The sequence below is a fragment of the Phascolarctos cinereus genome, unplaced genomic scaffold (genome assembly GCF_003287225.1).
Source record: "Phascolarctos cinereus isolate Bilbo 61053 unplaced genomic scaffold, phaCin_HiC Scaffold_4;HRSCAF=312, whole genome shotgun sequence".
NCBI classification, from domain to species: domain Eukaryota; kingdom Metazoa; phylum Chordata; class Mammalia; order Diprotodontia; family Phascolarctidae; genus Phascolarctos; species Phascolarctos cinereus.
In genome coordinates, this window is record NW_027555847.1 from 711,162,613 (window position 1) to 711,176,724 (window position 14,112).

Sequence of the window (14,112 nt, forward strand, 5' to 3'; positions counted from 1 at the left end):
GGGCAGCACCCCTGGGGATTACAAATGTTCTTCCTTCATTTTCCGTAGGGGACCAATGACATCACAGGTGATGTCTTGACTGTGCCTGAACTGGATTTCAGGGAGGCAGAGCTGCACGAAATCGGCAGCCTCACTCTCTCTACCAGAGTCACTGAAGTCCAAGGGCAGACCAAAGTCTGGATGCCTGGCGATGGCCCAGGGTGCAGTGGATGGCTTTGGTGTCTTTGATGTCCCACGAAGCTCTAAGTGCTCCACAGTGCCTGCTTCAGCTGCCTTCATGGCACAGTTCTTTTCATCTGCCCAGGAAGTCTTCACATGCTTGGGGTAGACACCCCTCTAACTCACCAGTGAGTCTGAGGACTGTCAGTTACCTTCAACCTGGTTTTAGCCTGTCTACAGAGGTTCTACTGGGGTGTGGCTGCTGTGCATGCTACCACAGGTGAGAGCTGGGTGACAGGTGGACACCAAAGGTGGGTGAGCAGCCCTCACCCCAGAGGGGCTAGTCCTCCCCAGAACATCCCCTGGGGGATACCAATACAAAGGGAGCGGAGAGTCCTGGCCCTCAAGGAGCTGACAATCTGATGGGGAAGATAACACAAAGGAAGCTAATAAGACAAGGCCAGGGACAAGGTACCTGACTTGGGGCCAGATGGAGGGCTCCAAAGAAGTGCAAAAACAGTCTGGCTGGTGGGGAAAAGGGAGGACTTTGAACGACACCGAGACTGAGGTGCAGCTCTGTTACTTCCTGCCTGAATTATCGCAGAAGCCTCTGTGGGCTATCTGTGGCCGATCGGAGGTAGAGCATTCTGAGCTCCGACACCCTGTCCCTTGGCCCCAACATAGGGATGTCGTTTTGGTCCTCTGTGAAGGAAGGACAACCACCAGCCACTGCTGGCTGGTCTCCCTGCCTTGAATCTTTCCTCACTCCAGTCTGTGCTCCACTCACTCTGCACAGTGATCTTCCTAATGTGCAGGTCAGGAGCTCACGACTCAGGAGTCCTGAGTTCAAATCTAACCTCAGACCCTTGACACTTACCAGCTGTAAGGACCCTGGGCAAGTCACTTAACCCCGATTGCCAACAAACAAAACCAAACCAAACCCCTAATGCGCAGGTCTGACCATGCCACCCCCCCCCCTACTCAGTAACCACCAGCGGTTCTCTCACCTCCAGTATCAAATACAACATCCGTTAACTTCCAAAGCCTTCCTACCCTTCCAGTTCTCTGAACCTTACTGTCCTCCATGTATTCTATAATCCAGTGACACCGGCCTCCTGGCTGCTTATTCCTCAACTAAGACACTCCATCCCCACCTCTGCATTTTCACTGGTTGTTTGCCACGGTGGAATGCTCTCTCTCCTCCTCTTTCCCTCCTCCTCTCTCCCTCCTTCTTCCTCTCTCCTTTCCTCTTCCTCCTCCCACCCTCTCCTCTTCTCCTCCCACCTTCCTCCTCCTGTCTCCCTCTTCTTCCTTGGCTTCCATCAAGTCTCATCCCAAACCCCACCTTCTGTAAGAAGTCTTTCCCAGGCTCCTCCCACCACTACTAGGCCCTTCCCTCAGAAATTATCTACGATTTACCCCACGTGTATCTCATACAACAGCTCTCTGCATAGTCTCACCCTGATTAGACCGTAAGTTCCTTGAGGGGAGAGCTGTACTTGCTTTTCTTTGTACGCCTAACACTTAGATGATACCTGGCACGCAGAAAAGGACCTCATAAATGCTTGACCTTATTTGACTTGACCCTCAGGTCCTACTCCACATTTTGGGTCAGCTGGAGGATTTCCCATTGCATGCCTTTGCTCTCTGCCAATCCTCTCCAGATGAGACAATGTTCTCCTGAGTTCCACCCCATCAGGTCTAGATGGAAATGTCACTTCTCATCTCTAACTACTCCTAACATTTTTATCTCTTACTGTGCTAAATGCAAGGTTATTAAAAGTGAAAAAAAAGAGTACCTGCCCTCCTGAAGCTTACATTCTGGGGGAAGGGATACCCAGAGAGTTAAGTACAAAGTATGTAGTGAAGGGGACGAGGGGCTTTAGAAAAGTTCGAGAGGAAGATGGGTCAAGCATTTGTGAAGCACTTATTATGCAGTGGGTATTGTGCTGAGCATTCTGGGGATGTAAATACAAATAAATAGAGACAAACCCAGTCCTCAAAGAGCTCGCCTTCTAATGAGGGACGATGCCACTTAACAGGGGAGACATCGTAATGTGGAGGAGGTTGGGAAGCTGTACAAGGGCCTGCTTCTGCATGAGCTAATACAAAAGCTTAACTTCTCAGAGCTTAGAGTTTCAGGGGCAAAAAGAGCTGAAGTCCAAGGTCCTGGCTGGGGAGAGAAGGAAGCCTGGGGAGAAGAGAAAACTACCTGCTGGGAGCTGGAAGTTGGTGGATAATGAGGAAGGCTGAAGAAGGCAAACCAAGATGGCGAAGGAAGGAACTAGGGATTCTGTGCCTGGAGAAGACTCGTCACAATGGTCTCCATTTTCTTAAAGGGCTATCTTTGGAAAGAATTCTGCTTGGCCCCAGAAAGCAGATCTGGGACCAAAGGGCAGGAATTGCAAAGTGGTAGATTTAGACTTCTCATAAGGCAGCTAGGTGGCACTACAGCGCATAGAGTGCCAGGACTAGAGTCGGAAGACCTGAGTTCAAAGCCAGCCTCTGACGATTACTAGCTGTGTGACCTTGGGCAAGTCCCTTAATGCCACCTCAGTTTCCTTATTTGTAAGATAAGCTGTAAATGTAAATGTAAAATGACAAACCACTCCAGTATGTCTTCCAAGAAAACCCCAAATGATGTCTGGAAGAGCTGGACAGGACTGAATAATAAGGAAACATTTCTAAACAATTACAAATATCCAAAAGAGGCATGAAAGCCTGGAGAGGTAGTGAGCTCTCCCTCTGGACATCATCTTTAAGCCAAGGCTTGTTAGGGAGAGATGTTGCAGAGGGGACACCTTCACATTAGAGTCGATGGTTTCTGAGGTCACAGTCAGTTCCAACCTTGAGAGTCAATGACTACGAAGCTGGTGGCTTGGGGGCAAGAGTTAATCTAGGAGGGGAAGATGATGGTATATGTCATGATGACTACATCTTAAACTTTCCTATTAGACTCAGGGCTCCCTAAGGAGCTCCCACAGACTGTATGCTGAACAGAGCCTGGCACAGTGCGGCAGCTAAGCAAAAGTTTGTTAAATGACTGCTGGATGTGTCAGGAGCTGGCGAGAGCCGGGGCTCCCTGCTAGCAGAGATACAATTATCTGTTCTGGTGCTTAGGAGTGAACAGCACTTAACATGTCTGCCAATCAACTTCTTACGCCAAATTTAGTTGAGTGGGGTGTGTGTTGTGGGGGAGGGGAATCCTAAGACTTCAGGGACCCTTTGTGAGAAAAAGATACTGGATCCTGTCTTAATGGTAGGGGAAAGCACACCCTAGGAAGTCATTGCTGGGGAGGGGGCAACTGTGAGTGGTAGGAATGGGGTTGGATTGGGAAAGAGTTCATCTGGGGTATAGCCACCAGGGGGAGAAAGACATCCTCTGTCTGGCAGCTACTCATTTTAATTAATTATACTTGCTTACTCTAGGGGCAAAGTTCAGTGTGAAGGCCGACCTAATAATCCCTTGTCCATCCAGTACTTTCTGGCAAAGGTTAGATTCTCTAACATTCAGAATTTGGGAATTTGGCATTACCAACTCATGCCTACGTAAATACAAAATACGCATGAGTACAAGGATATAATGTTAATTTTTATCCACTGTATCACTCAAATTTCAGCACTCTGAGCAAAGACCCCCTTTGCCCTATCCTAGTTACTGCACTGTCTACCAACCAATGGGTATACAACCCAAGTTGATAATAAGATGAGGAGGGGGACTTCATTCACAAGCTCCAATGGTGGTTCTGGTGCTGAGCTTGTGGTATCGTATCTTCCCATCTCTCCAACCACTTAAACAGAATCTATTAGGAATCCAGGGTCACTAACATTGATGACAGCTGTTCTTGGCAAGGGCTGGGGACCAGAGGATCGGCTTCCTATCAGGCAGGGACCCCCTGCTAGCTATGAGTGCTCAGCCATACCACAGAGCACACAATTTGAAACAGACTGTCAAGTCATGTGTACAGGAAAAAAAAAGTTTATTTTCCTTAGGAGAAGCTCACACATTATATACAATACACATGGACCAAAAAAAAAGTGCATTATTCGTCTTCTACCATAAATTCACAGTACAAAAGATACTGCCTCTTAAATATATATAAGTAAAAAAAAAAAGACCAGAAGGAAATTGATGAATATTGATACCATAACAGGAGCAATGCTTGCTGACAGCTTTCTTTTGGTTACTTACTCATCCCTTTGGAAAAGTCAGGTGGTATAATTAGCCTAGGCTTGGGTGGAAGTGGGAGGTGGTTGGTGGTAGACTGGTTGACCTTCATGGACACACTCCCAAAGACCAACAGAAAGGGAAATAAAGGCTGGCTCAGATAATAACAAAGGAAGAATAAAATGGTATATGTGTGAGTTGGGGGAGAGAGGGCTGGGCAAAGTACCAGGCTATAGTTATGATGTCCTGCAGAGGTCAGTCAGCCCCCACTTGTCCAATGACCTCCAGGCACCACAGAAGGAGCCCTAGACTAGGACTCTGCAGGCTAGAGTTCTAGCCTTGACTGAGCACATACTGGCAGTGTGATCTCAGCCAAGCCATTAAACAGACCCTGAATCGGAGACCTCCAGTCCAACCTCTACCTGAAACAACCCACACCTCTGCCCAAACTAGGAGGCTGGACAAGGTGGCTTTCAAGGATCCAAAGGACCCTACATGAGGAATCTAGAAATGAAACATTACCGTGCCTGTCAACTTGTCTCACTAGCAGTGAGTACTGGTGCCCTCTGGCAAATGTCATTTTGAATCTTCTGAGCTCCAGAGACAGGTCTTTGGAATTTCCAGCCCATACAGACACGCACACATGTACGTACACCCCTAATTCAGTGGAGGAAGAGGAGAAATGCAAAGATGGAGCCATGACACGGCCAATGTCCAAACAGCGGGCTGCCCCCAGAAACTGAAAAAGCCATCACCTATAGGATCAGTGAAGTGGAAGAGCTTAGCATAAATACACAGTATTTGTAAAGTATCATTAAGGCACTCAATTGTAAAAACTATAATTACAGTACAAGGAGGGAGGGAGGGGAGACAGCTCTTCTCATGCAGCGAGGCTAAGAAACCACCAAGCAGGGGAGGGACAGAGGAGGAAGGACTCATCTAGTTAGGGACACTCCTTTTAAAGATGCCATGCCAGAGGCTGGACCTGAACACTCTACTTTACAAAAGTTGAAAATGAAAACCCTACAAAAACCCATATTTCCAAAGGACAGAGAGTCACAACATGGTATCACTAGAGATCTTTCAGGGTGATGTGTGTGGGAGAGATCAGCATGTGGGTGGAGCAGATGGTGAAAAATTACTGGGTTCGAATTGTCTCTATATTCATATGTATATATATGTGTGTATATATATATATATATATAGGTATGTATATGTATATCTACACATCTGTGGGGTAAACCCACACCTACTCGTGCACACACACACACATAGTCACCAGAAGGACAGATGACTAAAAAACACACGGTTGGACATGGGGGATCTAGCAGCATCATTTGGCATGCGCTGGATGGCCAAAGCATCCATGGTGTGATGAGGAGACTGCCTAACTCTATTTTGGCTGGCAAGAGCCCACCAATGGTTGAGATCTGTCTCTGTTTCTCTAGGGAGAGGTCAATGTCTCCAGGCTGGGCTGCAGGGGTCAAGAGTGGGATCTGACACAGAGGCACTGCTGTACTTTTTTCTACAAAGAGTATTTTGCTCTGTGTGTGTTTATGTTGATTACGACAAATTACCAGAGTAATTAGTGCTGTGGCATGTAAAGAGCGGACAAGATGGTCAGTGCTCATCCTACAATGAGATGCAAGCACGAGAGGGAGGCAATTTAAAAATTTTTTCTTTTCAGGGAGATGGGGATATGTCCTATTGCCTTGTCTGCAGGAAAAGCTGAGTGGACTGAGGCTGAGAATGAGAGCTGGAAGTTGCAAGGGATGGTGGAGAAAGCAGGCAGCGAGTCCAAGTATTGGAACATGATTTCACTGATAACTTGGCCTCTCCAGAGCTCCTTCCCACCCCTGAGTCTGCGCGCTGCCCCTGATTCTGTGCTGAGAACAGGGGCAGCTGCAGGTCAGGAAGGAGGACGCAACTGACCCATCCTTGAAAAGGAATGCAACTGGGGAAACTGAGGCAAGTGAGTGGCATTGTAGAGGTCAGAATGAAGAAATGAAAGCCTACGTCTGCCAAAGGAAGGCAAAGCTGGTCCCCAATATCCAATGTGAGTTCTTCCTCATCCCCAGAGCTCTCCAAAGCTTTACAGTGAGCCAGAGAAGGGAACCCCAAATATATTGGCAATATGCATAGGACCACAGATTTAGGTCTGGATGGGAACCCACAAGATCTTCTAGTCCCACCCCCTCCTTTTACAGATGAGGGACTGATGCTGAGGGAAGTGACTTATTCAAGGTCACACACCCAGTGAATACAGGCAGGATTTGAACCCAGGTCCTCTGACTCCCAAATCAGGGCCCTCAAATTTTACCAATGGATATCATGCGGTTTGAACAATAGTAACCCTGAGAGAAGATGGAGCTTGCCCAAGAGATGAGCTGAACTCAGCTGTTTCCAGCCCATTCAGTTTTTTTTTCCTTTTTTGACACAGGTTTATCCGAAGGAGGCCTTGGGGACGCTAGCCCAGGTCAGTGCTTAATCTACGCCTTCTCGTCTCTGCTCTGTTAATGCTAAACAGGCTCCCCCCTCCCCAGCCCACCCCTTTCTCTGGATGGTGCGAAGCTTTCAAGTCCCTCACTTTGCTCTCACCCAGAAGACCCGAGAGGAAGTAGCAAGACATCAGTTCCATCTCTAGCCTGGGTGCCAGGTTCACAGATGCTGAGGTCAGTGTCCTTGAGGTGTTGGCTCCAAACGGGCAGCGATGTCCGCACAGAGTAAGGGGACCCACAGACAACAGCCTTCTTCCTTTAACAGTAGAGCAGCTACACAGCTCTCCCACTGAACGCCTTTGGACAATAACTCACTCTCACCCACAGGGCCATGGATGGAGAACAAATTTCCCATCACTCCCTTTTTCTAAAGACTATTTTAACCTGAAAATCATTCTACTCTCAGAAGTAATTTGGTAAAATTACTTAGAACAGTCTTATTCTTATTATTTTTTGGCTGATGGAGGGAAAAAAAAACATCTATGGGGGTTTCAAGAGGGCACACTACAGTGAATGGAGGCTCAGATTCAGATTCAGGAAGATGTAGGTTCGAGTCCATTGACACCAACTAGCCCTGTGACCATGAGCCAGGTACTTCACCTCTCAATGTCAACCAACTCTTTTGAGGCTTGAACTTGCATGGTTGCCAGTGGGAAGAGCTTCTATGGGTGGAGGTCCCTGAACCGATAAAATCACTAGTCAGGACTAAATATAAGGGGAAGATGGGAAAAGTGGAAATTTGGGGAGGGGGGGAAATGGATGTTTTAAAAATAAGATGGGGATGGGAAGGTCCTAGAGGTCATAGCTCAAGTCAAGTTGAAGAATTAGCTATTCCTGCCATTAGCCATCCCAGCATGCCACACTTTCTGTCTAGATTAGACACTTTCTTGTAGACTTTGTGCCTTTCTAACATAGGATAGTAAAAGAATAATAGAAGTAGAACAGAAATAGAAAATTGGGGCAGATAGGTGGCACAGTGGATAGAGTGCCAGGCCAGAATCAGGAAGACCTGAGTTCAAATCCAGCCTGACACTTACTAGCTGTGTGACCCTGCTCGAGCCACTTCATCCTGTTTGCCTTAGTTTTCTCACCTGTAAAATGAAGTAGAGAAGGAAATGGCAAACTACTGTATCTTTGTCAAGAAAAAAACAAATGGGGTCATGAAGAGCCAGACACAGTGAAACAAAAAAAGAAATGAAATAAGAGAAGCAGAAAGTTAGAATCATGGTGTTTTGGAAGGAGCAGAGGATTGGAAAGTAAGGGCTAGAAGGGACTTCAGAAAACATCTACTCAAACATCTTCATTCTACGGCCAAGGGGGAAGTAACTTACTCAAGGTCATACAGGCAGTAAAGAGCAGAGCAGAGATGGGCACTTGGGTCCTTTCCTTTTTTCACTCTCCTAAGATCACTGAGTTCAGGGGCTCTTAACTGCGGGTATGAACTTGTTTTTAAAAATCTTGATAACTGTACTAAAACAAAATTGGCATCTTTTGTAATCCTATGCATTGCAGGGCTGGGTGGAGAACCCCAGAATGGCAGGCTCCCAAGCCAGAGCAGGTGCCTTTGGGGTGATGGCTCCCTTGGCCCTCCAATCTCCTTTATTTTATGAAAGTTTCCAGATTCCTGGCCCAGGGCAAAAATGTCATTATGGAAAATCTCCAATGCAGGAGCTCCCTTCACCCACCCTGCAGCCCGTTCAACACAAAGCCAAGACAATGGGTGAAAAGTTTGCAGAGGGGGAGGCTCTGGGCAGGGGGAGCAGGCAAAGGGCCCAGGCATTCTTTCTTCAGTGATGCGCTTCCTTAAGAGGGTGGTGGGCAGGGCTGGGGCAGCGTAAGTGCCCCATGACTCTCAAGGTCTCTTAATAGGGCACATCTCTGAGCATTACTTGGCCACCTTCCTCCCTTAGGCTTAAGCTGGGAGCCTGCTTTCCTGATGAGACTTAGCTATTAAAGATCTCCCCTGCTCCATCTATAATCCCTTGGACCTTGGGCCTGAAGTCACTTCATTTTAGTCTGTGTTCCTGCCCCCAGTGCCCAACCTGAACCAGATCCCAGCAACTCAAAAATGGTTCTTCATCCATTTTTAATGAAGTGAGGTAGAGAGGAAAAAGAAAAAGAAGAGCATTAGAACTGAGGGATGGGAGAGAATTTAGAATTACAGAACATAGAAAGTTGGAGCTAGAAAGGCCATTAGAGAACGTCAGGGCTGGGAGGGGCCTCAGAACAGGGGATGTCAGGGCTGGGTGGGGCCTTAGCACAGGGAATGTCAGGGCTGGGAGGAGCCTTAGAACAGGGGATGTCAAGGGCTGGGAGGGGCTTTATAATCAGAGCCCTGCAATGCTGGACCACACTCCAGTGGGATAATGAATTAGAATCTAAGGATCTGGTTTCTGATCTCAAACCCGACCCCTGTGCCACTTTAAGTAAGATCTGAGCTTTACTATCCACCCCTACGGCCCTCACTATCAAGGGCCTTGGAATCACAGGAGCACAGGATTGGGGCCAGCAGAGCACAGAACCCTGGATCTGGAAGGGCCCTGAGAACACAGAACCCTGCATGTCAGAGACCAAGGGAGCAGAGGTCACTAATTCTACCCCCTCATTCTACAAGGACTCCTTTTGTGGCTGATAGGGAACATATGTAAACATCTCTGAAGTTCTTCAAGGAACTGCTCGTTTGTCTCAGAGAATCTGTTCCCAGATGCCCTGGGAGGAAACCATAAGAAATTCAAAAATGACCCACCAAAAAAAACCAAACCAAAACAAAACCCAAATAAAGGCCCCACAATTGCCTCCATCTACTCCTGATATGGGAAATCAGTGTGAACTGCTAACCCTGAGCTGCTGAATGCTAATGACCCAAGGCAGCAGAAGTGCCCCCAAGGACCTGGTGATATCAGGACAGATTATGAGATAGTATTTGTAAAGCACTTAGCCGAATGCCTGGTACAGAGTAGGTGCTTAATAAATGCTCGTCCCCTTCTCTCTCCCTTTCCTACCCTTGCAGATCGGTTAGGAAGGATGGAAACCCTCATGGAGGATGTAGGGGATGCAGCGGGGAGGGCTGGCCCTTTTCCTGAGGGTGGTATTTTCTTAGGTCTCCATGAAGAAACCACAGCAGGAAGACTGAGAAAACCTAGGATTCATCTGTCCACAGGACCCCTGATCCAGGGACACCAGAGTTTTCAAAACATGAAATTCCAAGACATTCAGATCAGTATAAGAAGAGAATTCAGGAGAGACCAGATGGTGGGATTCTTCACCTCCAAGCCTGGGTGGCCAGTGTTGACAGTGTTAGAAGGTGGCACCCATCCCCCTGCCCACCTACTCTTCTAAAAATACAACCTGCACGCCAGATGCTGCTCCTCAATGGGATCAAACCTGGCCAACCAATCTGGGCAATGCCCAGGCACCCCAGTACCCCACATCTTCCTTTCATTTTCTATCATCATTACTCTGAAACGTTGTGAGAGGTTCTGTCTCTAACATGATTTGGGGTACCAGAAAAACCACATTTTTTGCTTGTTTTGGAAAAGTCCCTTCTGATGTGGTCATTTTCAGGAACGAGCCTTGGGGGTTACCAGAATATTGTTTTTGTTTCTTTGTTTTTTAAACAAGAACAAAAACCCAAAATGAGACAAAAAACAAAATAACAAAACCCTGCCAGAACAGAGGTAGAAATGATGTCGCCCTAGAAGAGTCTTCCCACAAGAGCCCAAATGAGGTGGGGCTCCCTGTGGCCACCATAATGGGATCGCCATGATGGGATCACCATGATGGGATCACCGTGATTACTTTGCATTTCAGCAGGCTCTGGAACCCAGTGGGGTACTGATGAGTGATTTGCTTCTCCAATACCATCATTCTGGAAATGGACAGCCTGGGTATTTCAGTTGTGTGACCTGTAGGAAATTCCTGGATCTTCCAGACTATTCGGTGTCTACTAGTTTTCTTGTGCTATATATTTTGTTATTGATTCCCCACCCACGAACCCCTTCAGCTATGGCCTGAGAGAGGAGGAGGGAATCTTAAAATAATTTCAGTTTTAGATAATAAACCGAGATGTCAGGAGCTGACCACAAGAAATGGGGAGAACATGTGAAAATATGAGTCAGAGGGGCGGGGAGGAAGGCCGACAAAAGTCAGGGTCAGCTTCTGCCCATCCACGGGGCACTTGTCAAGCTTCCTGGAGAAGGCTTCCCGGACAATTTCAAGGTCATGGGTGGGTTCCTAGGGGCCGAATGGGGCTCCTGTGAGAAGGAGGATTCACTTAGCTGGGTGTCCTGGGAGTCCACAACGGTTGACATGTCTGCCTCGCTGGACAGATCTTCTGAGGAGAAGTTGAGGCTCCCGAGCTTGGCCAGGGAGTGGGAGCGTTTCAGCGGAGAGGAGACGGTTAAGCCGGCTAGCCGGAGGCGAGTTTCAATCTCCTGGGTCCGTTGCTTCACCAGGCCCGGCTTCCCTCGCACACTGTGGATGCTATCGCTGCTGGAGCTTCGCGTCAGATTGGAGCTCATGGAAGAGGAGGTGGGAGTGTAGCATATGGTCTTGAGAAAGTCTTTTGAGAAGCTGCTGGTGTGATCCAGCCGGTAGAGGAAGGAGGGCCCGGAGCTCTTCTGGGAGGCCCCTTCCAGAGGGAGGGCAGCCTCCAATTTCTCAGAGTCACCCCCCGCTTCGCCAGGGGAAGGAGGGCACGCTAAGGGGCATGCCCCGCCTTGGGGGGGAAGCAGCTCTTGGCATTCCTCGGGGATGCTGGCTTCCAGCCTGCTGCTGGTGAGGCTGTCTCGGAGCGGGGACGCGGCCTCGGCGGGGATCCCTTTCATGCGCTCCAACTCTTTGGTGTGCTTGCGGACCAAGCCCGCCTTCTGTAGCTGGATGATGGACTCCTGGTGCTGCATTAGGTAGCTGCTGGCCGTGGGCTTGGCCAACTCTTTACTGAACAAGAGGAGCCTCAGATCCTTGGTGGCCTTGGCCTCCTTCTTGGAGGCTGGGTCTTCTTTGACCACCTCCAGGCTAGGGAGGCTCTTTTCACAGTGAGAGTTCTTCAGGAGGCCTAGTGACTTTGCCAGGACTTTCTGAGATTCCTTGGGAGGGTCCGAGAGGCCGCCTGGAGGCTCCTCGGCAGGCTTGCCGCTGCTGCCAGCATCCAGTCTGCCGAAGGAAGCCGGGAGCAGGGCTGGGGAGCTCTCTCCAGGACTTGGAGAGGGTCTCTCCAGAAGCCGGGACTTGCTGGATGCTAGGTCCACTGGGGAAGGTGTGAGATGGGGCAGAAGGGAGGGCTGGGTACAGATGGCAGGGGAGCTGAGTTTCTCGCACTGTTCCCCGAAAGTCTCTGGTGCTGCCCTCGGGGTGGAGTACATACAGTCAGCGCAGGACTGGTAGGAAGGCTTCACTTTGTTAAGGATTCCAAATATGGCATCATGCTGGAAGGAAATAAAGCGCAGTGAGACAGGGCACGGGAACATCTGAACGGAGAACAAACGTGTTCAATCCTCTACCGAGCAGCAAAACGGAACTAGTTCCTAGCGAAGGGAAGGTGGGAAATTCTCACATCAGAGAGGCAGCCTGGCCAGTGGGCTGGACTGCAGCCTGGAAGACCCGCGTCCAAATTCTACCTCCTGACCCTCAGTTATTGTGTGACCCTGAGCATCCACTTTACCATCTGTAAAATGGGGACAATAATATCTGTGGTACTTCCCTCATGAGGCTGTCATGAGGCCCCAATCAATATAATAAGATACAAAGAAAGGGATGTCTCTGGAGTCCAAAGACCCAGGTTCAAAACCCACCTTTGCTACATATTAGCTGTATAACCCTGGACAAGTCACTTACTGTTGTAGGCCTGTTTCTTCAAATGGAAAATGGGAGATCTGGGCTTGATAATTTTGAAGATCCTCTCCAAGGCCCAATATAACCCAGAATGGTAGTTTTGAAGTCGGAAGGGACCTCAGCTAGAAATCATCTAGTCCAATCTCATTTTGCAGATAAAGGAAACTGAGTCAAAAAGAGATGATGTGACTTGGCCAAAGTCGTACAGGTAACATACAAAGCCAGGATATAAGCTCTGGCTCCAAATCCAGCAGGCTTTCCACTGCTCCAGCCCACCTTCCTTATTTTATTTCCTAAGGAGGGAGCCAGGTCCAATGGATAGAGGATTGAACTTAAAGCCAGCCTGGTGCAGAGGAAGTGGTTCTGGGGTCCCAGGGCCTGGGTTCAAATCCCACCTCAGATATGTACTAACTAGGTGACCCTGGGTAAGTCAGTTAACCACTCTGTGCCTCAGTTTCCTCAAATATAAAACTAGATGTCCTTAGAGGTTCCTTTAACCTCTAGATCCAGGACTGAACAGTTTCTTTGCCTCAGAGGTCTTTTCCAGCTCTGGGTCTATGAGCCTATGAAACCTGGGTTCAAATCCTGCTCCAGCCACTTACTAGCTGTATGACTCTAGGAAAGTTATCCAACTTATCTGACCTTCAGTTTTTACAACTGTAAAGTGGGGATAACATCAGTACCTACCTCAAAAGGTTACTGAAAGCATCAAAAGATAGGCACCAGGTAGTATAGTGATTAGTACTGAATTAAGAAAGGGTGGGGAAGGCTTTCTGTAGAAGGTGGGATTTTAGTTGGGACTTAAAGGAAGCTAGGAGGTGGTGAGAAGAGGGTGCTTTGTGGGCATTGGGGACAGCCTGAGATGACCAGAGCAGTCTTGTTCAAGGAACAGCCAGAGGTCGGCGTCACTGAATGCAAAAGTCCATGCTGGGAAGTGAGGTGTGAGAGGACTGGAAAGGTAGGAGGGGGCTGGGTTACGAAGGGCTTTGAAGGGCAAACATGCTGGAGGGGTTAGGAAGCTATTGGAGTTTATGGAGTGTGTGAGGGGGTGTGACATGATCAGACGTGAGCTTTAGGAAAATCACTTGAATGGCTAAATGGAGGATGGACTGGTGTGGGAGAAGACCTGAGACAAGCAGACCACCCAGCAGCTACTGCAGTGGCCCAGAGGGGAGGTGATGAGGGTCTGCATGGCATGAGGGCAGCTTCAGAGGAGAGGAGGGGGCGCATTCGGGAGATGTTATGAAGACAGAATCAATAAGACTTGATCACTATGGGGAGGAGGTGAGAGAGTGTGAGGGATCCAGGGTGACCCTTAGATGAGGAAGATGGTGTTGCCTTTGATGGTAACAGGGAGGAGGGGACATATTGAGTTTAAGATGCCTATGAGGCAGTGAAGCCAGGCACTTGGTGCAAGAAGTAGGAGTCCAGGGGCTCTTATACCTTTCTTTGCCC

The 14,112-nt window shown here is 48.6% G+C and overlaps 1 protein-coding gene across 2 annotated transcripts in view; it reads right to left on the reverse strand.

Moving 5' to 3' along the window:
- Positions 1–4,122: 4,122 nt before the first annotated feature.
- Positions 4,123–14,112, reverse strand: part of SSH1 (slingshot protein phosphatase 1) — a 102,682-nt gene continuing 92,692 nt past the window's right edge. For both annotated transcript variants that reach the window (XM_021007977.2, XM_021007981.2), the window contains one exon: positions 4,123–12,251. In XM_021007977.2, coding sequence (XP_020863636.1) covers positions 10,977–12,251 — 1,275 coding nt within the window. In that variant the 3' untranslated portion in view covers positions 4,123–10,976. The remainder of the gene's footprint in view (positions 12,252–14,112) is intronic.